Source organism: Athene noctua, chromosome 5, assembly GCF_965140245.1.
Source record: "Athene noctua chromosome 5, bAthNoc1.hap1.1, whole genome shotgun sequence".
Taxonomy (NCBI): Eukaryota; Metazoa; Chordata; class Aves; order Strigiformes; family Strigidae; genus Athene; species Athene noctua.
Window position 1 is genome coordinate 2,680,945 of NC_134041.1, and position 26,965 is coordinate 2,707,909.

Consider the following 26,965-nt stretch of genomic DNA (forward strand, 5'->3'; position numbering starts at 1 on the left):
CGCGTTCCCGGCCCTCTGGGTCTGACAGCTCCCAGGTTTCCTGGCAGAAAGGTGGTTCTGAGGGTTTTTTGGTTTGTTTTTTTTTTTTTTTTTTCATGAGTGGATTCCGCAGGGGAACCGGGAGGTGAAGCAGGGCTGTGGTGCCAGGCGGGAACTGGGCTGAAGCTTTGGGTTGTTTTAAGCCGCCTCCACGACCGCTGCACCGATGGTTTGTGCTGTCAGACAAACACCCGCTCTACAAACCCCCCGTAACAGAGACTCGCTGCTTCGGATCCAAAGCCAAGGCCTGTTCCTGTCAGTGTTCTTCATTTCAGAGAACTGAGAATCTGCTCCATTATACTGACTGGAAAAAACAATGAAATGTTTCACACATCTCTCAAAAATTAACCTTTTGTTTTTGTTGTTGTTATCAGGTGGACCAGCTGATGAGGAAGTGCTGGATATTCAAGCATGACGAACGGACAACCTTTCACAATCTGATTCAAGGATTTGAAACAATTATGAGTAAAATGTAATTCCTTTTTTTTATATATACTGTCAGTACTTTAAAATATAAATGCCCAAGACCTCTTATTTTTTTGAACTACTGTAATTTGTACTCTGACTGTGCTAAAGGATTCTTTTTCCAACAGTTTTCCTTTTTAATTTTAGTCAACAGTTGGATCAAATTAATGAAAAGCTATGGCTGAAAGAATAGCTTCAACTCCTCCTGCTGCTGTCATTGCAAGGCAGTTTTATTTTTACCTGATTATGGTCTCGCTACATTTTGACTTACCCTGATGAACGTAAACTAAAAGAGTGGCATCAAAAAATGCTGCAGTTCTCAAGCTGTAGCATTTAAAACAAGGTGCTTGTTCTTGAATAACTAAGCTAGGGGACATAAGAGGACCTGATAGAGTACTTTAATAATTTTATGGGGTTTTGAGTTTTTTTAAAAAACAAACAAACAAAAAAGGTTTGGCTGACAGCTATCCTTTACGTGCACTTAAATTTTAGTGACAAAAAACAACTCTGGTATAAAAATCCAGAGAAAACAAAATAATCAGCTTGTCTTAACTGGTCTGCAGTTCTGAGCTTACATGTATTTAAGAAAAAAAAAAAAAAAAATTTGCTTAACTGTCGTGTTCAAAAAAAAGGCAAAAAAAAGCATGGGTCAGCATGTACAGTTACGCATTTCGGTGAGAAACCCCGTTTCTGGATAAATGTAAGCTTTCCCCGCCCACGTTACCGAGTTCTGCCCGCTGGAGCTTCCACTGTTGGTGTGGGTGTTGCTTGTGCAAACGCAGTGTTTTCCTGCTTGTACTGCAAGTGAACTGCCGTGCCCTGGAACGTGCCTGCGCACTCCCTGCGCGCGCTGGCAAGGGTGTAATCCCCGTACAGAGCTGGGGGAGCACTCCCCTAACGAAGGGTAAGTCCCTAAAGGAGAGAACAGAGAGCCGGGGCAGCGTCCCTAGGAGGGAAGGAAGAACACCTTGAACATGTGAAACAGTCGTCGGGTTTTTTATTTTGGTTGGTGGTTTTTGTTTTTTTTTTTTTTTTTGCCAGCAGTGCCATTTGAGGTGTGGACCTCGCACTCATCTTCTTTTGGTCAATGATTTCTGTGGCCAGCCTGCCAATTCATTTTAGCAGTTTCTCTGTAAAGGTGTTTATTTGGCCTCTAAGATGATTCTTTCCAGAACAGGCCTTTATTTAATTTGACTCAAACCGTGCCCTTGGGCAGTATTCAGTTAACCAAAGGGAAACCAGTGGGGCCAGACTGGGACCACAGACATTTTATTGTCAGGACTAGATGTAGCATTTAAACGTGAGCAAGTCGAGGGAGGGCCCTGTGCTCTTGCTTTGTCAGCCCGACAAACAGTGGGTTAACTGGAAACCTTTTGCTTACCGATGTCCTACACCTTGGCTGATAAGGATGGGAAGTGTTTCAGAAATGCTTAGGAGATGCTCAGTTCTGGCAATAACAGAAAGAGGTCTTTAAATATATATCTATATATATAAAAAATTGTAATTATGAGCTGCCGTGAGTTCAGATTTATTTTTACAGTATTACCTGTTTTTTCTTTACGTCACTTACGAACCCAGTTTAAATCTGTAAGCACTTTGTTACTCTTTATACAAACAAGTCTAATAAAGATTTTTTTTTTTTTCTCCATGTGCATCTCTCTCTTTTAATCATAAATTAAACAGAGAAAGATTATTAAATGTAACTTCCATCGGAAGGGTGACCAGAACATGTCTTCAAAACCACCTCTCCCTACATCAAATGATTACTTTAAAGGTCTGTTTTCCTCCCACAGAACTCCACTTTAAATGTGTACCAACAATTTATTTTCATTAAAAAGCATAACAAGTTGAGAAAGTTGCAGATACAAACACTCTGAATAAAATATTACAAGTGAGTTTATCCCTACACACATGTAGAAGCCCAGAAGAGCTCCTGTGTTGCTGTTTGGCCGTGGCAGCCAGCACCTGCCAGCCCCACAGCGGAGGGAGACATGGTGAGGGGGGCAGTTTTTAAGCTTTGAAAATATGTATCCTGGCAACAGCACACAGCTTGGAAGGCAGAGGTTAAGACTGTCTTTTTTTCTATTAAAAAAAAAAAAATCAGTATTGAAAAATGGCTTCAGTATTCTCTAGCAAGATTAGGTGAGAAGGACCTGGGTTCTGGCCTCAGTGAATTCGGGCCAAATGAATTTGCAACAGCAAACGCCTGGCTCCTCATTCCTCATCTGTCACAAACATGGATTTCAAAAGGATTCCTAAATCTTCAGCTACAAGGATTAACAGCAGAAAGACTTGAGCCAGAGTTGCTTAATGAATAAGCTAAAAATATAGTGGGTTCTTTTTTTAAAAAAAGAGCAAACAGGAGTACAATCCTGCTGGGCATCACTGCCTGCCTGGTGCCAGCTGTCACACACCCAGGCTGCTGCCCTTCATCTGGGACAGCAGCGTGAGTCAAGACTCAATTGCTTCACCTGAGGAGGATGCTCTGCCCTAGCAGGCTTTGGAGCCCAGCACATTTCAAAAGTTAAGATGCTTGAGGAGAAAAAAAAAAAAAAAAGGAAAAAACAAACCAGTGAAGAGCAGGAAGGCAGGATTAAGGATGTCATCTGAGCACCGTGTCAGTACTGCTTCTGCTCTAACAATCCTCCAGATCCGAAGTCAGAAAAAGCACCAGAGGCAGCTGCTTGCTTCCCCATCCAGTGACTCGGCCAGCACCCGCGGGTGTGCCAGCAGCCCTGACCCGCCGACCCCCCCGGCGCTGTGCCACAGCCACCGGTCCACACAGCTGCATCCCCAAACTGCAAATTACTTATTCCAAGGAAAAGCCGTGGCTTCTTGGCCTAAAAGCAGATAAAGGTTACTTCATTGTCCAAGTATCACCTCTCCAAATCAAACTGAGTCTTGCAAGGCAGCACACAGTATAGCATCTTACTTTTAACAAACATTTATTGAAAACGTCAGAGGCTCTGGTAATACATTTGGTATATCTCTATTCCAGGATTAAGAGGAAATATTAAAAATATAAAGGCTGTAAATGCAGAACTCTTAATCCTGGAAAAAAGTAAGACTGAAAAAAACCCCCCACATTCTGAGTTAAAAAAATAAGAAAAAAAATTACTATCAAGACTTCGTCTTTTAACTTCCTCGGGCTGAGGACTAGAGCAAGGCTCAGCATTCCCCCCACCCCCCCCCCAGGTATTTTTATTGCTTTCGGCTGGTAAACTACAGACCTCACCGCGTGCCCTGGCTCTGTCAGCCTCGGCCGCGGTGCCTGTCCGTGGCAGAGGAACCGCCAGCCCCTTTCTCAGCGGGCTGCCCCGCGACGGCCAAACCTCGCCGCGCTACGTACCGGCTCCTTGGCAAATCTGCTCGTTAACAGAGGGTTGTTCCTCTTGGGATACTTGTAACCCACCCAGAAAGAAGAATTATTTGAAGTTAAGGCAGCAATAAATAGCGGAGGTACGGAAAGCCTGCCTTCACCCCCTAAGGCAGGAGCGAGTGTTTAGGTCTCAATAAACGCGTTTTTTTTTGAGAGAGGATTCAGCGTAACGTACTGCGGAGCCCTGAGTCTGCTGGCCAAGGTACTCCGTGGGGCCAGGTTCCGGGGAGGAAATGAGGTATGAAGAGCCTCGCTTCTCGCTTCTTGTTGGAGCCACCTAAGGACAAGAAGAAAACAAGTGACACATGATCCAGAGCAAACGGTGTCAATAAATAAAGCTCCAGTCTGGGAATGACCAAGGCCCCGGAGCCAGTAACCGACTCCAAAGGCCCGACTCCTCTGGCTTTGAGGTCCAGCTATACACAGCTCATGAGTCAGTGTTCGTGCCCTTTCCCTAAAAAAACCCAAACCCAACGGTAACCGCATGGGTGCTGCGCCGTACGTGCGTTTTTGTGAGGGCAGAGGGCTGCCTGGGCCAGGCACAGCATAACCACGGCCGTGCTCCTACCCAGCAGTGTCCCAGCAGCTCCAGACACCTTCATCCTTTAATTAAGGCACCAGCGGGCCACCTTTCATCCCTCTCTCGTCTCCTGGAAAGCTGAAGGGGTTAAACCATCCTGGCAAGTCAGGTGTTGAGGGTTCGCAGCCAGGCCAAAGCGGGTTTGTGTTGTGGATCACGTGTAACCATCTGCCACTGGCGGGCGCGAGTCCCCACGTGGTACCGAAGCCAAAGAGAGAGCAGTAACGGTTCTTTAACCAAAACTTCAACAGAAATGCCTCGCTCCAATACACTGGAAGCCCTGAGGGGCCCAGGGTAGGGTTTCTGGTGAGGCCACAGGTGACCTGAGGCTGCCCCACCACCGAGGGCTCCCTGGGGTACTGAGGCTCAGGTTCAGCTCCTCCCTGGGCTCCATCAGAGCAGGATGCTGCACTACCCACACACCTACAGCACAAGAAGCTGCACCTACACCTCACAGCCCAGCGCCCTGCTCGGTGACGCTCGATCACGCCAACCTTTCCCCAACGTGTCATTAATTTCATTACCAAATGGCTTAAACAGTCGCCTTGTTCTAAAAGCTTGAAGCATCTGCCCTGGAGCAACCCCCTGAACCTGATCGTGCCACATCTTGCTCTGCCACACCGCACGTCCCAGGTTAAGCCTGGCTCCTAAATCAGATCATCCGGGGTTCTGGTTTATGTTGGAGTGAATATTTTAGAAACCTTAAGACGTTTCACAAACCAGGACACTAATTCCTTAATCAAAAGAACAGCTGTGCTGACCAAACGTCCCCGAGCAGTCCCCAGCAGCACCCCTTGCTAATTCACATTCACAACTCAAATTACCCTCAGCTAAGTCCACTTTCATTTTAGCATGCGCTTGTCATCAGCATAAATAGGAACTGGCTTGAGGAAAGACTTTTTAGTTGTCCCCCTGTCCTCTGTCCTGTACTCAGAGCTGTGGGATGTCACAGAGCGCAGCATCACCACCGTGTGCTTCACACAAACCTCCGACTGCTCCTTCGGAACCTCGGAAATGCAGCCCCCAGAACCAGCAGAAAAAACAGCTGCAGGGTTAAAACATGCACGTGAGCACACACTCTCAATGGACACAGAGCCTCCTGGGGACCAGCCCGTGTCCCCTCTTCACTGAGATTTCTCTTTTGATTCCAGGAATGAGGAGAGCCCCTCGCTGCAGAGGGAAACTGTACTTCTGCTCCATCTGTGCCAAGGGACCGGCCGCTCTCTTTCTGCCTTTTACGGCATCTGGCATTAAGACAAACTTTGGAGCAAGCTGCTCAACATCACCTCCGCAGACAAGCTTTCCTCTTTAGACTGGAAATAAACTGACAGGTTTTAGCCCAAACTCCATACTATCTCCTTCTCTTGTCACAATTTCAGCCGTTTCCAGTCACATCAGAGCTGTTAGAAACCTGAAAGCACTACCTTTTGCAGCACAGAGCTACAGATTTCACAGCCCACGGCACCGTGTTCAGGCCCTGACCATCTTTATCCCAGCTCCAGCCAGGCCTTGTCCTCTACCCAGGTGTCACAAATTGCTACAGTTGTTTTCCTTCTGAATCTCCTCCAAAAAAGCAGGGATCTCATGCCCAGTCTGAGCTGCCAGAGCGTGCCGTGCAGCAAAGGGACGGGAGGCGGCGAGGGCAGAGCGGCGCGGGGCCCCTCAGCTCCCCCAGATGCGACCGTAGGCTTCAGCTGCGGCTCCTCTCCTCCCGCAAAGGGCCACGAGCTGTGCTGGAGGCTGAGGAGAGAGATCACCATCACTCTCAGGCTGCAGGGCTGGGGCTGGCCTCACAAAGGCAGCAGCTCCAACAGAGATGACAAACTGGTTTTAAGGTCTCTCCCATTCATAAAAACAGGAGCAACGTGATCTACCTACAGCATGAGGGGAGGAATTCCTCAGGATTTCGAAGGCACTCAGGAAATGATTGGTCCTTTGTTCAGACTCAACAAAGCTTTTATCCCCACCGGCCTGGCCTGTGTTAAACCACCTCCTCGTTAGTCCAGCTTCCAGACTCCTTTAAGCTGGTCCTCACGGCTCCCATAGCATTTCCCCATCCCTCCCACATCTTTTGTTGATGAAAACTAAGTGTCTACTGAGTGCAACGGACAAAGGAAGCTTTGCTCAATGAGTCTGGCTGAAGTAGGTTGCATCTGTCATCTGGTATAATACCAAATGAAAGCCATTTTAAAATGGTTTTCCTCCTAGGATCCAAGGATCCAGTGCAGAGGGTTACAAAGCGGAGGCTGTAGGTAAGCCGGACGCTGCCTGGACTTGCTAACTCCACTTCTGAGGTTTTATCCCAGTGGCGTTCACTGCAGAACATCTGCAAGTCAGGCAAAAAGCCCTAAAACCAGCACAAACTACCTCCTCCTCCTCCTTTCTTCACTTCCTACTTTATTTGCCCCCTTCAAGGCATTTTTGCACATTCAGCCTCGCAGATAGCATCCTTCCAAGAAGTCTGTGCACAAACATCCAGCCTTTCTTTCCTGTGGGTTCTGGTGGTGTGTGGGCAGTGAGGAGCTCTGATCTCCAGGGTGCTGGAGGGCTCCGAGGGGGTCTGCCACGCTCTGCCCAACCACTGCTTTTATTTATCACACCCACCAGGAACGGGGTATGATCCTGAGGAGCAGTGGAAAAGCTCTGCCTTGGCTTGCTGCAGGTCCAAAGTCCACTCGGTGGCAGCATAAGACAAATAAGAAGCGCTTCCACCAGCCGCTGGCTCCAGCTGCATCTACAACCCCTCTGCTGGGTCTCTCCTCTCACCTTATTTAAGGGGTTTTGTGGAGGAAGCTGCAAGCTGCCTGGCTGGCATGATCCCTGGGCTCCACTGTAAAGTGTAGGCAGGACCTGCAAGCAGGTTCTGTAGTCTGGGTAAGATCCACCCGTAGATTCCTAAATGCAGAACGGGATCCATGATCAACCACATGTTGAAAGAAAACTGGTTCAATAATTCATTTTTACTCGACATAGTAACGAGCATTCAGCAGATATGTAAATATCTGAGTCGCAGTTGCTAAAAGGAGCGTCCGATTCACAGCAGCTCAGGCATGCGGCAATTTCTTGAGCAAAACGTAGGATTTACTTCACACAATTCCTTAAGAAAACCCAAAAGTATGCTTGTTGTTGGTCTATAACCCAACCTTGGTCTATATAATGGCTTGGGGGAAAAACAATCCTTCAACAGACTCACTGGGAAGTAACGTTATGGTGTGCTGTTTCTTGGGAGGAGTATTTTAATACACTCCTGAACTTGACAGGTAACTTCAGATTGTGGGAGTTTAAAATATTTATGCCAGATATAATCAAAAGCGTGAACATGAATCCTGGAGAGTGCAGGGATGCCCTGTGGAGGGTGACCATGCAGTGCCCTTCGTCCCACGCTCTCCAGCCCCGTGTCTCTGCGGTAGCGACGGCAGCAGCCACTATCAACAAACAAAGCGGGTGTCCAGAGTCCGAAAGCACCCTCACAGCTGATGGGAGAAACAGCCAGTGGAGACAGGAAGAAAATAAAAATTATTTCTCACCTCAGAAGCTTCATTTTCAAATTCATCGACTCTTGCCTGGGTAGAGTTATATGCCTGAGCATAATGCTGATACCACTGCTGAACAGCCTCCTATAAAGGAGGAAAAAACCTCTTCCCATTAGCTGTCTACTAAGATCACTTCACATGAAAACAATTCTTACGTCCTCGCAGGACATGAGAATGAATAAAAGGCAAAGCTCTCCAAGAAGCATCAAAACTTGTTTGACACCAGTGATAAAGCTCAAACCAAACATTTAAAATGATGTTAAGTGCTTTAAAGACACACAAGGCACCACTGCCTTGGCAGTGGACACAAGTACAATATCATTTCTGCTACACGGAAGGGATAGACAGTACAAACACAGCTGAACAATGACATGTGGCATCTCTGCACCTAAGTGACATCATTTGAGTCCTTCATGTTACTACAGATAATACTGGTAACACTAATATTACAATACTACTGAATTTTTTGGACAGTATTTTAAGGATTTGGGGTTAGGAACTACCACCAGGAGACATCAAATTGAAAGCAAATAATTAGATTCGAACAAAACATTCAAGACTATGCTTACACGAAACCCAACGGCCCCCAGGACATCCCTCTTCCTTCTCTAACCCACAACTGTCACCAGATCTGACCTAAGAGATGGGTCTGGCCCCTGGCAGAGCTGCCTGCTGCAGCAGACACCATCCCCTCTGCCCCTCCTGGCTGGGCTGAGACCCTCCCAACACAAACCAGGCCCCGTGCCCTGCTGTGTGCCCACTCTCTGTCCTCCAGTCCCAGCAGCAGCCTTGCTCTACCCCAGGAGTTCAGGAGCGACACAGATTTCCTTGCCAGCAGCCCAGGAGGGGGGAGCACCCCTTGCTTCTGTCTCCCGGCCACAGGAGGAGAGATCAGGGCAGGAGAAGACCTACAGCAGAGGCAGGGTGGGTGTCCCCACGCAGACCCAAGATTTTTATACAGATTACCTGACACCACTACGACCCAGTTCTCGTATTTCATTTATATATATTTCTGCACAGACTAGCGATGGCTAATGAAAATAGGGAAACGTTATTTCACAGAGTGTCTCGATGTTTCTGAAACCCAGCCCTTGCTCCCAGTACTGCAACACTCCAGAGGAGGGGCAGCCCTCCACCTCAGTGGCCATGCTCTGATCACCGAACAGGGCACGTGGTGAAGAAACCCTGTGCAGTGAAACCAGCTGGCAGAGAGTCTAAAAATTCCCCAAGCTATACAGGAACTTCTGGTAGACAGAACACACTCTTTCTGGGATCTAGCCAAGGCTCAAGAAAACCTGAAAACTTCTTGGGAAGGGAAAGAGGAAAAACTTCATGGTTTTGAAGACAGACAAAAGCCAAGCCAGAAGTTGTAAGAGTAATATTTTAGCCAACTGCACTGAATTCAGGTGCTCCAGCAGCAATCCTTCTATGGTTACAACACTGCAGCAGGGAATGTCTTGAGGCTTTTATTTTTTTATTTTTTACTGAGGTGTACTTTGTGTTAAATCTATTCTGTACACTGAAAGAGATAAACTATCAGTGAAGAGGACCTACACGGCTCAACCTGAAGAGGCAGGTGGGCTTTGGCTGTAGGAAAGCCTAGGAACTGCTGAAGAGTGCTTCATGATGTTGGACAATGCTGTTCAACTGCATGAAGGGCTACCAGACCACACGTGTGCCAAGAAGTGCATGAAGATACACAGAGAAAAACAATGAGCAGCTCAGGGAGGGATCTCTGAGCAGATCTCTGCCAAAAATCCTGCTACCAGAGCTCTGAGTGACAAACCAGGCTTCAGAAGAAAGCGCTGCAAAGCGACGTACCTGCGTGTATTCCCCATGCTGTTGAGAGTAATTAAAATAATTTTCCATTGCATGTTGTGATGTAGTTCCCTGAGACACAGCAGCATCCACGATGTTGTTCGCAAGTCCGGTCTGCTGCGGTGGACTAGAGGCTTTGCTGGCAATTGCTGTTTGTAACACAAAGAATATGTGGTTTGTATAAACTGCAAAAATTAGGTCGCACTCTTGTTTAGCAATATTCTAGGACTGGAACAGAAATTTGCTACTTCACATTAGGCTGTGCTCAAAATTATAATATTTGAAAGGTTTTTCTAGAAGTTTGTCTACATCTGTAAGCCCATTAACTCTGAAAATTTACCTTTCCCAGATATAATACTAACTAGGAGGATAGAATTACATTGCAAATTTAAGACAGACTACAAGAATTCCTTAAAGGTAAACATTGTGGTCACTGAAATTACCTGCCAAACAGCCTAACAGTTTGCCACACTTGGTCAAGGGAACTGGCAGCTGAAACAGCTCAGTGTTTGCTTACCTGGAAGACATATGCCAGGCAACACACTTGCCAGATTCAAGTAGGGGTTGGTACTAAGACGTATTTCTTTTGGTGGGTCTCCTAGCAGTGAAGTCTGCTTTTTCAAGGGAGTCTGCAAAACAATTGGACAGGTCAATGTGCATCATATTCATACAACATTTGTCAGAAATCAGCAGGGTTTTGAGAAAAGCAGAACCTTATGAAACGTACAGGAAGGCTTCTAAAATAAATGCTGGGATGACTATCTGGACACATTGCCTGTACTTTTTTCTTGCCAAATAATTTAGTAGGAATGTTTCTCTTTAGACTGTAGGTTACTAAAGGGTATTAAAAACAAACAAACAAAAGAAAACCTTTTAGATTCAAGCAAAGGAATAATACCCACCATAATGACCCCAGCTGCAGGGATTTATGATCAAATCAACTCTTCTCACCCAGAGTCACAAGCAAGTGAAGGCCAAACGAATCCCCGGACTGGAGGTACAGCCCTGTCTGCAATCTGTCACTACAACACATCGTACTGATCACGCTATTTCTAAGTTTGTACTTAAAAAGGGAAAAAGTTTGAGTGTAAATGAAGCATCAGGCCTGACCCACAACCCCAAACCACCAGAAGTGTTTCCTGCGAGGCACTAGGAAGGGGACATACCAGCTTATTTCCCTTTAGCTTACGTCACAACAAATGCCAGAAATAAGGATGAAATAGCTATAGCAAGTTACACAGCTTGTCTGAAATACATAGCTGGAAGACTCTGCATCTACATCCTAATCTACATCTATTCTGTACATTTTCTGAAAGCCCATTAAGGAAAGAAAAAAATCCATTATTTTAATGGATTAATACTATTTTACTGAAAAAAAGTATTCATCAACATTGTTTCAAAAACAGTAAGACCAGTTTTTAAACATAAAAAGCTTCAGAGTGCTGAAATTCTTCATCTGGATGCAAAAGCAGGCATTTAAGACAGTCCGACTGGTCAGCACACAGACTGCTGCTCTGTCTTGTCAAGGAAGGGATTTTTGCAAACTGGGCCTTCTGCCTACTGATGCAGAAAAGGAAACAATTAAAACATCTACCAGGATTTCAAAAAAGAACTTTTCCTGATAAACATATTCACAGAAATAATTGAATTATCTAGACTTCTAATGGTTTAATTACATTTCCTTTTAACTAACCGAAATGCTGAAATAAACCACTGTTTCTATATATGTATACACATACACCCTATGTATTTTATTCATGTGTACCTATCTACACACAGGTAAAATTCCACTTCATTACAGTAAAAAAAATATTTTAAAAATGAAAAGTTTACTTTCCCAAGTAGGACCAAATCTGTCAAAGCTGTCTAAAAGGCAGATACCAATACTGAATATGGTCTCATCACTTCAGATGCTTCAGAAAATATGTAAAGAAAACACAGATCTGATCTGAATTAAGAACATGTTTCCACACAAATGTCAAAATATTTAGGTATGTATGTTATAAAAAAAAAAAAGTAAATTCTGTTAATGGCAGGAAAAAACTTCTGAAAAAAAGAGACCATTCTGGTTCAACTCAAATCCCATCCTATCATCCTCCCACCCCCTGCCTTCAAGGGGATAAATATTAAAACTGATATAGACTAAGAACAGGTCAGTTACGGCTAAGAGGACTAAAAGTGGAAAATTTACACACACACACGGACCTGGAAGCCCAAAGGCCCAACATACCACCAGGATTGCTCCCGATCAGTCATGAAATTCTACCACAAGTTCAATTTTCAGTCTTTAAAAGGGACATTGCCCTTGAGATAATTTCATCATCAAATACTATGAGGCATACACATGGGAAAAAAACCCTCCAGCATTGTAAAAAGATTCCCTTGTTAATTCATTTGGACCACCAAAGAGCATTATTGTTCTCCCTATTATTCCTAAGTGGAATGACCTTAAAATGTCTCACGAACGATCCTGTGATCTAGCAAATTTTATAGTGAAGAACTGCAATAAGCAGTGGCAGTTAACTCTTAAGCACGTTAAAATGAAGAAGAGAAAATCCACACAGAAGAAAAAAAATGAAATCTTTGTATTCAGCGCTCCTTACCCCCAAACTTGTATCAGTACTTTTTAGCTGATTTTGTTGTTTGGCATGTCCAGCCCGCAAAGCTCCCGCAGAAAGATTTGTTAAGGTCTGATGATAAGGCTGTGATCCCGAGACAACCGCTTCGGTAGTCGATTGTTTATCTGGAGCGTTATTTTGCCCTGGTATAGCTTGTCCAACAATGTGCTGATTCGGAAAGAATGGCAGCATGCCCATCCCTGCTGCTGCTGCTGCTGTTTGAATTGGAGTCAGATTAGATGCTGCAGTCAACCATAAATGGAGAAACTTTTCTGTTAGACAAGATTTATCAGTACATTTTGTTTGTGGTTTTGACTAAGTGATGAGAAAAACATTCAGAGATCTATTTTACAGCTGTCCCGGAACACTGAATTCTGATGATAGTTTTTATTCTTTTACCATCCCAGGAGCAAACAACTCTATTTAAAGCTAATACAATAGAAGAAAACTCTGATTTTTCTAAATATTCACTACAATAAGTTACTTCTTAGTGTTTCCTGCCACTTTCAGAAAAACCTGGGAAACAACGTCCAGTATTGGAACAGAGGGGAAAAACCCCACCTCAACTGGCATTAGTAAAATTCTTACCAACAAAAGAGCTAGGAGTTATTCTCCAAAATTAAAATCTAGACTTTCAGAATAGATTTCTTCCTTGCCGCAAGCTTTTCCTTGCTGCTGGTTACTACCACTGCTCAGATCATATCTAGATCTGCCAAATACATGGCTCTCAGTGGAGGAAACAAAAAAGATGCACTAAGCAGTATCACAAGTGATCTTTCCTCATAAAAATTGAGGGCATCACTGGCGCAGAAATTTCCATTTCAAAATTGACATCTGTCACAGACTGGATGTTAAAGCTCGACTGGTTAATGAAATGAATGTAAAAAAACTTATTTGCAGCGCTTCTTCAGCTGCTCAGATTTTTTTCGCTTTGAACTAACAAACCCCCAAATTTTGGTCCTAAATAAAAACATACTGCAAGTGTACTACAAATGGTAGTAACTGAGCAAGCAGAGTATTTAACAACCTGCAAATATGCAACCAATGCCACAGTGTACTCTTTCTTCCCTGACAAACAGATGAGAGAAGCCAGGCAACAAGGCAAGATATAGCAAGTGTGTTTCCTGCTTGAACCAGCAGGTTAGTTGGTTATACAGCTATATAACTTGTTAACTTGCTTACCTATATACCGTGCACTATTGTCCAGCTCTCTGCCTAACTTTCTGTGCAGTGATAAGGTTTAAACATACTAGTGCTTTTGCCAAAGTGGGAGAAAGTCAGGTGCATCATTTCAAGCTGATTTGGTATGAAATAAAACGTCATTTACACTTAAGAGCTTCTCCACGGGTTCCCATGCCTGAACTCACTGATGGCATTACCCCTATTCCCAGTACTGTCTGAAGTAGCATTGTTGGAGGTTCTCCCAGCAAACCCGGTTTCTATAAGGAAGAATAGAAAACTGTGTAAATGATTAAAGTAATCTGTCTGTAGCTATTTCTTACAACGTTCACATTCGGTTAATCTTTTTAGATACACTAAAGCTGTTACATGACTTAACACTAAGATAGTGACACTAAGCTGTTACATTATACTAGATTAAAATAATTATTTGTTTTATCAGTTATAAAAGTGTCCAAAGAGAGTCAAGGTTAAAGTGATGACCTTACACTATTAGCCTGAATGTTTTCCATCTTCATCAGTTGCTGCTGTGGCAATGGTAGGTGAGCAGGGCTCTGCAGCACTAAGTTAGATGTACTCCCCAGAATTGAACTCTGTGAAATTATTAAAAGAAGTGTTAGTTGACAGTCATGGAAAACAGTACATTCTTGAAACGTTTTAAATTAGTTTCAGAGTTCATACAGCAAAGGAAAATAACCATTTCCTCAACAGAACTAAACTTTTGCTTCATTCATAGGAAGTTATTTCAAACTCTTTTAACCTCTCTCCTGCCTAGCCCTGTTTTTCACCTCACAACCACAAGTATGCTTTTCTGATGGCTTTTAAAGGATCCAGAGTATACTCCAAATACAGTCCAGACTCCACTGCAGCCTCGGTCTGGGCCAACGGGGAAAGCAAAATGTGTTTGAAGCCTCTGCAGACAGGCTAGAGAGAGGAGTTACCTACAGCGCCAATAAGAAAGATGAGACACAGTGATGACCTCTAGGAATAAGGACTTCATTGTTTGGTAATGTTTGCACTGTGCCTTGCATTGTAATTCTAATACATAATCTCCATCAAATATCTATACCCTTTACTGGACTCGGTTGTAACCAGCAGGGACTCTCATCCCTTGTTTTACAGTTACCAAACAGTATCCTTACTTTCAAAGAGGAGTATCTGTTTTTCCCTTCTTTTTAGAGGCAACTATCTACATGAAATTCTATGCCAAAACCATTAAAAAGATTACAAATCACACTGCCTACAGACTGTCAAGACTATAAAATACCCGGTTTTTTTTATTCAAAAACTTCTGGATCAGTTTGCCACCAGAACTGAGCCACGTAACAGCTCTGGGGCACCACGTTCAGACTCTGCTATGGGTATATCGAGTGCTGTGTGCTCTGGCTAGCACAGTGGTGTAAAAGAAACCTTACGTCCACTCTGGCTAACAAAACCACACTATGATTCATGCTAGTTGAACACACACTTGAAACTGTCTTTCTGGCAGCAGCTCCTGGTCATGAATTGCCAGGCAAAACACAGGTTGCTCTGCAAACCTTTCTGTACAGAGGTGCAGGAATAGATACATGGGACACTGACTGTGTCAGATCACAACAAATAGAGCCTTCCTCATTTTTTTGAAATCTCCTTCATAGGAAAGATCACCAAAACCAGGCAATGAAGGTGGAACCCATTGCCTGATGCATGGCTTTGCAGGTTTTGCAGCATCCTACAAAACACCTCACAAATATTTTCAATCCTAGGTTGTGTCTCTGTGTGGCAGGGCCAAATTTCCTAGGGAAAAAAACACCCTATGCCTGTAATATGCTCTTCTGGACTCAGAAATGTGCAATTTAAATCAAAAAGTGCCCTATCTAGATTTGTTAAGCATCTGCTATTTTAATTGTCTTAGTGATTTCAGTAGAAATTATCCAGGGCTGTTTATTGTCCCAAATACCAGCGGCTGTCCCTTCTAAACTTGGTTACATCAACACGTATATAAGTTCAACTGAAAAATGTTCAGAAAGACAAAAGGGGAAAATCAGTTTGGTTAGAATCCTCAGAAGGAAGTCTCTGGGTTAATAAAGATTTAATGAACTGCTGGATGGCTGAGGAAAACACATCACTGGGAAAGTTTAAAATGCATGATTGTGGCACATGATAACTGCAGCTAAGAGAAATTAAAAGAAAGGAGTTGAAAGTCATGCTAACTCCAGAGCTGAAAGATTACTGGATGAATAACCCATTTGTTCAAACACCCCTCTATTGAATCTTTATGGACTGTTTTATAATGTTGTGGCATAATCATCCTAAAAATTTTGTTTCTTCTGATTATATTACTTTACAAAACCTTGAATATACAATAGCAAAACCAAGATATACAGGCAGCTGAATCGGTGCGTGAGTGGGGAGGTGGGGAGAGAGGCAAGCCAAGACACTGTGTGTTCCTCTATCTCGTCACAATACTGAATTTCAAGACAATAAAAACAGTGACCTGGTTCTCTGGCTTTAGAGAAAACTGAAATAAGTCATTGCATAACAGAAAAATGTGCCTAATAGAAGGAATTTGGTTAATCAAATACTTGTCAATAAAATTCAAGCTATTAGATCAGGTTTGGAGCTAATTAAATGACAGGAAGCTTTCTGGAAGAGAATTAAACTTTTAAGTCTCTCTAAAGAGAAAACATTAAGTTGTTTGGCTGCACTGGATCATCATCAGTCACAGTGTTAACTGTGTAAAACATGCCTGTCTCCAGCTGTGACTAGAAAACATTCACATTGCCTTCCAAGGAAGCACAGGCTCTCCAAAGCTGAAGAGAGCAGCAGTAACTAAATATACCAGTTGAAAATGTCATTTAAATAAAAGAAGTACAAGCAAAGAATGATTTTTTTTTTTTTTTATTGTACAGGACAAAAGCAACTCACTTTATGGGGCAAAATTAAGTAGTGTTTATTCAAAATGGATATATTCACCTACCAGTTTTTAGCAGAAAAAAAAACCAAAAAGCTGAATATACTTAACATAAGGAGTATCTCTGCGTTTTAATTTTTGTTAAGGATCTATCAGTCTTTGCCAAAAGAACAGCAGAAGTAAGAACTAATACTTAAGGGGATTCTGCTTTTTAAATGAGAATTTCTGACACATCAGAAATGGTTAAGTCAAAGCGATTGACTCCAGTCCCTCTCAGGTACTTATGAAAATCCTTGCCATGAATACTGAAGGCAAATTTTGGCTCCTGGCAGAGCTGGAGAAATCTCTGACGGAACCTTGGAGCAAGGCGGAGGCCAGGCAGGCTGCTGGCCATGTGAACTGTTCTAGGAGGCGTTCTGGTTGTGGGTGCTACTCTAGCATGTTCCCATCACCAATTCCTAGGGCAAACTCATCCCAAATATCCAATATAGTAACTTTCAGAAATTCTGGTGCCCATATGGAAGTCATATCAACATTACAGTGAACTACAGATACTCCCAGAACACTTAAACAGCTTATAACCTTGGGGGTTTTTTTGACTAAGAAGTAACATCTGCAAATCACTATTTTTTATAGCATATATAGCACATTCTGGTCCCCACAAACCTCAAAATGAAGATAATGATGCTAAGCTTGTTGGCTTGAATAAGAGAAAACAATCAAGTCTCTACAGAAAGTGTGTATGAGAAGAGATAAATGGATGTGCCACACTCCTCGAGCGCTAATTTAAAGAGGATTTTTTTTTTTTTTTTTGCCAGTAATGGCAAGCTGTCTCTGCATTGGCAGGTGTTAGCAAATCAAAAGCTCTGTTAAGACACAATAACTCACTTGTGGATAGTAAGCACAGTGTGCTCTTACATCCTCATAGGCATCTCACAGTCCTTTTCTCAAAGATAAATTTAATGAGAACACTTGATTTTAGTTGTAATCTCTTAAAAACTTTGAGAATCTTTTTCATGCTAAGATCTCCACAAATATGTATTCTGACAAAAGTTTTTTGGTCACATACCTGATGAATTTTATTCAACTGCAAAAAAGGTGGGCCAACTGCTGAATTTATAAGGTGAGGTAAACCTGCAGATGCTCCAAGAACTGTTTCAGAAACACAAGACAGAGTTGCAGTGTTTTACAAATTAGCCAAATAAAGAACTTTGTAAGAGTTACTCTATATTTTTTTGATTTGATTTTCACAAAACTTTCCAGTATAGTAAAGGTCACTATAATGAAACTTTTCAATATACCCAGCTTTGATCTGCAATTAACAGCATCTTAGAGATGTACTTTCCATGGAGCTCCTCCAAAGCTGAGAGTTTTTCTCAAATATGCAGAAATGTCTGCAGTTGACTGCAAGACCACAGCATTATCTAAAGTGCTTTGAAACTTCAGCATTAGCTAAAGTGTTTCTTCACTGAAGTGTTCTCTTCACACACAGTTTCTGTGTGTCTTCTGTCAAAAGATTATGTCACAAGCTCTTAGCTGTCCCCCAGCTGACTCTTCAAGTTATCTGTTCTCATACCTTTCCTAATACCTTCACCATTTGAAAGGTAGTGACATTGGGTTTTATATGTTTATTCACATCCATCCTAGTGAGAAGGCAGAGAAATGTTTTTGGCTAATGCTGTTATGAAATGCGTGTACAACTACGGTAGCATCTGATTAAATAACAATTTACATTGAAATTAATAAGAGAAAGACTCAGGCTGCAAAGTTCAGATCTAGAATAAGATTTAAACTCGCCATTTCTATGATGTCTGCAAAAGACATTTCACCTTACGCCCATTTCTAATACAAATGTTCAGACATCACAGAGTTAATGTGAGGAGATTTTTAGGTTACACTAAATTTGATCCAAACACAATAGTGTAGAAATCCACCTCTTGCTTTTGCTTTCATAAATGGAGAGTGTCTACACAAATACACTGAAAGAACATCTGCAGATTTTAAAATACTATTCCTGCTTCTCTCCTTTGTTAAAAGCCTTGTATCACTAAGAACAGGGTTTGGATTTTTAAAAAAAAAAAAAACCAACAAAAACTTACCAGGTTTAACAGCATGTCCACGCAACTGGGGCTGCAGTAGCATTTGTAACATTGCTGGATTATTAAAACTTTTCATAATCTGCACTGGATTTGGCTCTGGAAGCAAGCCTTTCCTATTGTTCCTCATCTCCAATTAAGAGAGACAGAAAAATGTTAGAATCAGGACAAAACAAAGAATACATTTAAATCCCTCAAACTTGTGTGACGGTAATGGACACATTTATTTTCACACAGGAAAAAAAAAAATCTTCCCTATTTCCTGCTCCTTTTCATGCTCATTTTCCCTCAAATGAAATGCATAACAAACTATTGCCCCAAAACTTCAAGCACATTCTTTTTCCTGAGATATGTTTATTTTTTTTCCCCTTAAACTGAGACAGTTATCAAAAAAGGAGAATGTGAAAGGCACTGTTAACATGAACACCACACACTATCTTGTAATAGCACCACTCATCTCTCTTACAAAGACGTGGGCTAAAGCCAGCCAAAGTAATGAGACTGTTCTGCTTCTCTGTTTAAGACAGCTTCATGTAACACTTATCACATCCAATTTTCTAGGAAGTAATCTGATAAGACATGTGGATGTAAAAAGCTTTCTTCTATATCAACCATGAAATTAAATGATTTCTCCTACCTTGAAATTTATCTTAAAATGGACAAATTCTTGCCTCTCCGTTTTAAATAAAGTTTTAGCTTGTCAAATGACTCCACTTCCAGTTACTCTTGTTTTGAACTGGAACGATTTCTCTTACAGAAAATTAAATTTACTCAAATCCCAGAGCTACGTAAATGTAACTGTGGCATCTTAAGGCCATATTTTACCCTTTTTCATTGCAGTACATGGCCATGCTTTGCCTAGGAAGGAGGCTGAATTGGGCTAACTAGATTTTAAAAAAAAAAAAAAAAGCTAATTCTTCCAAAAGCTCAGCTCCTTTTCCTAATGCAAAGCAGTTGAATCCCTCTAACCCAACTGAGGCTGCTCAAGGTGTATCAAACTCGTTCTGGAAACAGATTTGCAAATATCTCACCATCCTCTGTGCTGCTATAAGTGCTGCTAAGGTGCTTCTGCCTGGTGCCCCCGGAGCACAGTACGACACCTGGACTCTCTTCCCTTTGATAGTCATGCCATCCGTGACTTCTTGTACCTTCTCTGCCTGCTCTGCAGTTTCATACTCGACCACTGCAAAGTCACCAATACAACTGTCTTCATCCTGAGCAAACTGAAACAACAATTCACAATACACTGAACAAAATGAAGAATACCAGGAACTGCCTTGCAACATTTTCACCTATCCCTTGCAAAAATACTTTGCAAAGGGTTGACACCTTATGTGAATGCCTACCCAAACCAGCCTGTTTCTCAAACGTGCTGGATGTAAATTGAATATCCTATTTTCAGCTGCTATTTGGCATGCATGCTCTATCTACTTGAATTACCACCTTCCCTTCAATCTGGTCTCATGGGGAACCTGAGCTATGAAATGTATTTAACACATATTTTCAGAGTAAAGAAGGAAATCGTAAATACAGCTGTATGCTACAATAATTTTTATTTTGCAGTATAATAATTATAAACTCATTATTGTTCAATTTTTAAGCCTACAATAATAAAAACATCGCTCATCAAACTACATGATAGCTGTTGAAACGTGTAACAATACAAATTCCACTGATACATACTGCCTTTTAGGAGAATATGAAGTCTGTGGTTGTATTTAATGCCAAGAGAAGATGCCAGACTGATCAATCAAGCAGACTGGAAACAGGCTTATGTGTCAAACAATGCTCTGTCCTTTGTTTGCAGAGTTTTATAGCAGAATGAGCAGATTTAAATCAAACAGGGAAAAAAAAAAAAAAAAAAAGGGGGTGAGAAGGGAGGGAATAAAGCTTAGGCAAAAATCTCCAGTCCCAAAATGAATAGAAATGATATACTAAGTCTGATGTGGAAGAGAGGAAATATCTTCTCTAGATTTCACTGGAGAAAAACAACCAAACTATTAGGTCCCACAAACTTACACTAACAATTCATATATAAATCTCAAAGACTCTGAATAAAAAGAAGGTGGTCAGATCATTGATACCACTGGGAAGAGCTCTGGAGAACACACATATTTTGATATATAAATATACACACAGATGTGCATATGCTATGTGTATATATATGTGTGTGCCTGCATGGAGAAGCATTATGTTTTATTTTGACATCAGTTTAGCTGCACTGACAAAGACCTGAAGTACCTATGAAAAGAATGGTTTGCAGCTATGGAACATACTGTAGTTTTGTGCACAGTTAAAAACTCCTTAACATGTGAAAATGCAGCTACCAGTATTCTTGCTGATGGATCAGGAATTTTCAAACTTCCCAAGTGAATGGGTACTGAAGAAAAGCCCTCTGTCCCTATCTGGATAACACTAGAAACCTCCTTGTGATAATTTAGAGTTCACATTAGAAAGCAATAAGGTTTTCTGGTCCATTTTGTTGAAGCAAAGGGCATTACAAGCGCTAGGAAAAGCCATTTTTCTAAGACTCATCTATAAGTATCTGGCTTCAACTCCTCCTGGTGGAACATTTCTATTGTCAATAGAGGAGAAATCAAACCGATTTCAAAAAATGGTAACTCTGGAATAAAATGAAATAAACAGAGTTTATTTCATGAATTAAGGTAAGAATTTTAGGTAAAAGATCACAGTTACATGATGAAATATTGCATCGCAACGGAAGCAGCACAAGACAGCTCCGTTCAAGAAGCCATAGCAGGAGATGGGCAAAAAGGTCAAAGTGACCTGACTGGGGGGATAATCTGAACGCAGGAGCGGTGTGAAGGCTGGACTGGCCAAGACTAGGAAACAGAAGGAAGAGAGAGACTGTAGTCACAAAGACGTAAAATAACGAGAGTGTGAAATGAACATTTTGTTTTCCTAAAACGTATTCATTCTCCCAGGAGCAGCTTTCCAGACAAAGGCACTTCTCCTAGTCATTCTCTATTGAAATTCCCTCCCCACCCAGGTTTCTGCTACCCTGCCCTCTCCTAGTTTCCTTCTTACATCTCTGCCCATCATGTCACATCCCCCTCCTTGCTTTTTCCACACCTTCTTCCTCCTTCTTCTGTCTTCCTCCTTCTCCTTCTTTTGTACTTAATTTTTTAGGTCATCTCACTCATAAAACCACAATTAATTAGCACTATTGTATAAGAATTCATCCACTGTCTTCCCTTTTTCATCTATCAAATTTGAACTACTTGTTTTCCTGCCTCCACCCTCTTATCTTCCCTCTCTGGAGGGCTGCTTCCCTGTTAGCCCACGGGGTTTGCCTCCATCACCCACCCATTACGCCTGCAAACCAGCACCTCTGCTGCCTCCCTCCTCGCCACCCCTCGAGGCAGAGCCTCCCCTACCAGTCAGTACCAGTGGGATGCCCAGTGGAAACATGAGGCATGACTGAAAATAAATCACACATTTATTCTCTGAGAATCACCGAGAATAAAACGTAAATTATCATAAATAAACCTATTTTTCTTCTACTCTCATACTTCTACAATCTACCTATTAAGTCTATGACACAGTGTGTTTATGTAAGTGATAGGTAACACAAGAATGTGCCAAGAATGTTCTTTTTAATGTATTTTTGACTGGGTGGCTACTTCCCAATTCAAAGCATACTGTTTAAGTCCTGGATTTTCTAGAAACATGTATTTAGTGCCATTTACTGATAGAATGCAGACACAGACCCTCCTCATCTACACCAGGTGTGACACATTATCATTACGATCTAAGAAGGAAGGTAAAAGTGAATTTTTAAGTGCCTCTAACTGCACAGTGGAATACTGTTAGTGAAAACCACCTTTACCAAAGCGGCCTAGTATTCTTTGAACTTCAGAATTTTTAAAGGATGTTGAAAAATCGTTGGGGGTTGGGGGTGTGTGTGTGCTGATAACAGTCTCTGGATTATCTGACAGCTGGGAAAAAAGCCCTGAAGTAAAAGACTTTAAAAGATCAATCTGTTCAGCTAATTAAACACAGATTGAGCAAGTGACTTCACTACAGCATTTAATATGTTCTTACTGGAAGAAAACAGTGATGAGCAAAGGCTCTTCAATTTAGTCATCAGGGAGGTGAAGCTGAAGCCAGATACATTCAACTGAGAAAACAGACACAAGTGCAAAATAATAAGGGACAGGCAGTTCCTGGAAAGAGTTACTTCCAATTTACGCATCTCCTGGTGTATCTGGATCAGGCAAGTATAAGGATGTGCTTTAGCCAACTCAATTACTGGGGCTCCAACAGAGCACTAGGGAAAATGTGATGGCCTGCAGGTGGTCAGACTAGACAGCCGGATGGACTGTCCGGTCTTAAGATGGGAGAATCTCTGCTTACTTATCCCTGAAGCTAATCCCTGAGCAGCCTTCCAAGATACTTAAGAGAAAAAAAACAAACCAAAACAACAAACCCCAAGCAACTGAAATCATACTCAACTGTGTGATTTTAAAAGCAAGCTTGCTTTCTGCTGCCTAGTATCTCACAAGCCATGATCATGACGAGAAGGAAACCTTTACACTTGCCAAGGCTAGTAAGGATCTACCTCTTTGGTACCTTCAAGCTTTCCAAAAGATTTATCACTTCTATCGCTGGCAAGCCCAGCTGACTACAAGATCCCAAGCCTACAACCTCTCCAGCTAGGGAAAAAACACATTAGATACTATATATATTAGTTTTTTAAATATATTAATTATATACATATATATCCTCCATCATCTAAACTGTTGCACTTGTGGTATTCATACTCTCTGGCTTTCTTTACTGAGCAATAAAACCATCATCAGCATTTATTTTAAAAGCTCTCTAAAATATTTCTAAAATTATTTTCAATAAAATACGTAAGGAGGGGATGTCTTATAAACATTTTATTGGCACTTTGCGGGAGCGGTCTCCTGCAGAATTCCCAGATGACATCGACCAATTGCTGCAAACCCATACCAGTACAGCATCTGCACCACATCATATATCACAATGCAGATGCATAACCATTCACTACTTCATTGAAAAATTAAAGGATAAAACAGCAAGCAGTGAAGATGCAAATACAGAGCTACTTAAGTCATGACCATGATCTTCCAAAAGATACAAATACAACATACCTGGCAGAAAATAGGTTTATACTTCAGTGAGAAAGCTTGGATCAGTTCTTTTGAATCAGTGTAGTCCTTTTGAAGTTTATCTACACAAAGGCACTTGGAATGAATAAGATTTGTCGTCAGCTGGTTCACATCCATCCACTGTGCAAAGAGAGTGCTCTCATCTAACTGTTTCCCCAGAAGTTCCAGTCTTGCCTTTGCAGCAGAGTCCTTCTTCATATATTCCACAAAGCCATAGCCCTTGGAATGGCCAGTAACTTCGTTGTAGACCAAAAAACATCTCTCGACATTGCCATAGGCACGCACAAGTTCTTCAAACTCTTCTAACGTAAATGAAATGGGCAAATTAGTAATACACAGCAAAGCATCTGTCGGTTGGAGTTGCACGGATATTTCTTTCCCCCGAAGAGAATACTGGTGAAATTTCCGAATGGCGTTTTGAGCCTGCTCTCCGTTAAACAGAGTGACAAATGCTGTAAGAGACCAAAACAAGTGACATCACCTAGCACAGCTACAGAGGTGATTACTGTACCTCTCCCTCTCCTCAAAACCCACCAGCGTAAGTCACAGGAAAAATAAAAAGAGTTTGTGATTTAACCTGAAGGTGCAATAGACAGAGATAAACTGTAATATATATTTTAAAATTTGACATTATCAACTGGATGTCATGAGTAATTAACTCAAAGAGTGACTGTAGATTCACAGATACACACAACCTCACTACTTGAGGTTTAAATTTTCTACTGAAGTCCACACATTACTGATTCTACTGAATTTCTTTGATGGTGACAATCTGTGCAGCCAAAAAAGGCACTGAGGGACAATCAAGCTACACGATGGCAGAGAAGCTGACTTCATACAGAGAAGCTGATGACTTCATGCACTGATGATGTGCCTCATGACAGAATGGAAACCTGTGACACTGGCAGATTTTAAGTTCTTACCTGTTCTTTTATTTCTGTCCACATAACAATACTTGATTTCATAATCTTTAAATAAGTCATGGATTTCCTGAAAGAGAAAAGTACAACTAACATCAGATAAATAATTCACCAGACCACATATGTGTATAAATTCATCTTCATTTAAAAAAAAAAACCCAAACAAACAACAACCCAAAACCAAACCAAACCCAAAAACTTTCCCAATAAAAAGAAATTTTCACCATAGAAACACTATCAAATATTTGTTTTTAAAAGCACTGGTTATACTACTGCAGTATTTTAATCTCATATAAAAAACAGGCTTAGTGAATTTGATTAATTTACTTTTTGTTGTATAAAGTCACATAAGCACAACAGGGTGTCCTGTTGACTGTCTTTTGATAAAGATGAATAACATCACAGTTTCATTAAATAGCAAAACTCCCACAATTTCTCCAAAGTGCAGCTAGCATAATTAAAATACCACACAGACAAGAAATACCGGCACCATCACACCATGCAGTTTACTGAGGGCAGGCAATGCTGTCATAAAATGCAACAGTTGCTTTAGTTTCCTGTAACTGCTCAAGTCCACTTTAACAGATTTTCACTCTTTTAATAATGAATATTCTTCCAATCAGCAGATAATTGTGCCCAGAATAACCCCCTGGAAGTATCCTCTATCAATTACTGCACAGATGCTCAACGAAGAATCAATCCCAAGAGCATTATTTCCTCCCATTAATTAATGGGGAGAGAACAGAGGTGTGGGAGGAGTGGGGTAGGAGCAAGTGCAAGAGGTGTGTACCAGTAGCTACCCCAAGAGCAAGGTGTATGCAGATGCCCCACAAAAATCATGAAGAATTATCAGTTCAGCAGCAAGAATGCAGAGGTGAACATTAATCATCCCCAAGGAGAAACCAGGAGTAGTAACCTGGATGTACACATCCTTTTAGTTGGATAAATCCCACACACAGTAGCAAGAGACCACGTGAGTAAGCAAAATAATCAACCAACTTTGTCTGGAAGTTTAATTGCGAACAGTTTCCAGTAGCCCAGTCTACTTGCCAGTTTGCTAATTCAATATATATAGCCTAAAGGTTAATTGGGTTCTCCATGACTGGTATCAGGTGCATACCTTTTAGTCAAGCGAGCACCAATCTCTAGTTTCACTAGCTAACAGCTGTCAAATACTACATTAATAAAATATGGCAGCGTTTCTCAAGCTACCAGCCATCCTCTAATCAGATGTGATCAGGATGTGGTTTCTGAAAAGCAAAATATGCCAGGCACAATTCAAAGATTCAGGCTGGGTAGGGGATCTGAGTGCGGACACCTCTCTAACAAGAATTAGATGGTAGCTCATTCTCAGTCATGAGAGACTGAGAAGACACTTTGTGCACAGTCCCTGTACTGTGGCACTGAAGACTCTTAAGAAATTATTTCTGTCCCACTTAGAAAAAAGGGGACATATTTACCTTTTTTTTTTTTTTCCTATATTATTTTACAAGAGTACCACTGAAAGCTTTATAGAATTATTGTAGCAGGAAATATTATTTCAAACACCTCTGAACACTCTTTTGAAAGTCGTCTGTGAATCAGGTGATTCCACATGATTTCCCAGTAACTGTCTGAAACTTTAATTGCGAGGGAAAATAGTTTGTAGTGCATGTATCTTCGTGGGATAATTATGAGGTCTCATGTAAAAAATGATGAGAACATAAGGAAGATTTAAAATTAAAACCTAGTTTAAGCAAAGTAATTTTAGTCAGGATTTTAACACCGATTTCCACAGGTTGTTGCAAACGCTGCCAGGATTGTGCAAGGGGTTCTTCTAAGAAAATTGCTTGTTCTTGTGCCCTCATGGCCCCCTTGGCAGGGCTGAGACCGTCACCTGTGGAATTGGGTTTGGGTAGTATTTCAGTGCAAGCATTTTGCACATAAAGACCATTTGCAAAAATTTACAACAATAAAACACACCACACTGATTCTTAAGCAAATGTATATGCCTTCAAATTAAACATATAGGTATCTGCAAAATACCTGTGCGTGTTAGACTAAGATTCTTTATAATATTTTCAGAATTACTAAGATGGCTTTTGAACTCGGGCACTTCTCTAAACTTTACCTTCAATGTCCTTCAACATGTAGGTCTGTTAGAAAAGAATGAATGCTCCTACCATTTTAATGTTAACAGTTTCTACTCCTCACACCTCAGAGCAGAGCTGGCAGGAAAAGCAACAAGAACTCGCTGTTCCTAACCAGGTTCAGCTGTGCACCACCGAACAGCACTCACAGCTGGTCCCT

The 26,965-nt window shown here is 41.7% G+C and overlaps 2 protein-coding genes across 9 annotated transcripts in view; one reads left to right on the forward strand and one right to left on the reverse strand.

The window, feature by feature from the left end:
• Positions 1 to 2,152, forward strand: part of JAK1 (Janus kinase 1) — a 62,661-nt gene extending 60,509 nt beyond the window's left edge. For all 3 annotated transcript variants that reach the window (XM_074906036.1, XM_074906038.1, XM_074906037.1), the window contains exon 25: positions 414 to 2,152. In XM_074906036.1, coding sequence (XP_074762137.1) covers positions 414 to 515 — 102 coding nt within the window. In that variant the 3' untranslated portion in view covers positions 516 to 2,152. The remainder of the gene's footprint in view (positions 1 to 413) is intronic.
• Positions 2,153 to 3,069: 917 nt separating this feature from the next.
• The window catches only part of RAVER2 (ribonucleoprotein, PTB binding 2), a 32,733-nt gene continuing 8,837 nt past the window's right edge, over positions 3,070 to 26,965 (reverse strand). The window contains exons 2-13 of one of the 6 annotated variants that reach the window (XM_074906042.1): positions 24,680 to 24,746; positions 23,739 to 24,208; positions 19,632 to 19,823; positions 18,604 to 18,730; positions 17,574 to 17,656; positions 14,100 to 14,204; positions 13,760 to 13,871; positions 12,418 to 12,674; positions 10,332 to 10,443; positions 9,818 to 9,963; positions 7,991 to 8,080; positions 3,070 to 4,160 (exon numbers count right to left, since the gene is read on the reverse strand). In XM_074906042.1, the coding sequence (XP_074762143.1) occupies positions 4,014 to 4,160; positions 7,991 to 8,080; positions 9,818 to 9,963; positions 10,332 to 10,443; positions 12,418 to 12,674; positions 13,760 to 13,871; positions 14,100 to 14,204; positions 17,574 to 17,656; positions 18,604 to 18,730; positions 19,632 to 19,823; positions 23,739 to 24,208; positions 24,680 to 24,746 (1,908 nt within the window). In that variant the 3' untranslated portion in view covers positions 3,070 to 4,013. Of the gene's footprint in view, positions 4,161 to 6,617; positions 7,359 to 7,990; positions 8,081 to 9,817; positions 9,964 to 10,331; positions 10,444 to 12,417; positions 12,675 to 13,759; positions 13,872 to 14,099; positions 14,205 to 17,573; positions 17,657 to 18,603; positions 18,731 to 19,631; positions 19,824 to 23,738; positions 24,209 to 24,679; positions 24,747 to 26,965 lie in introns of those variants that run through there. The other 5 variants (XM_074906041.1, XM_074906040.1, XM_074906039.1 and 2 more) reach the window with 5 other exon arrangements.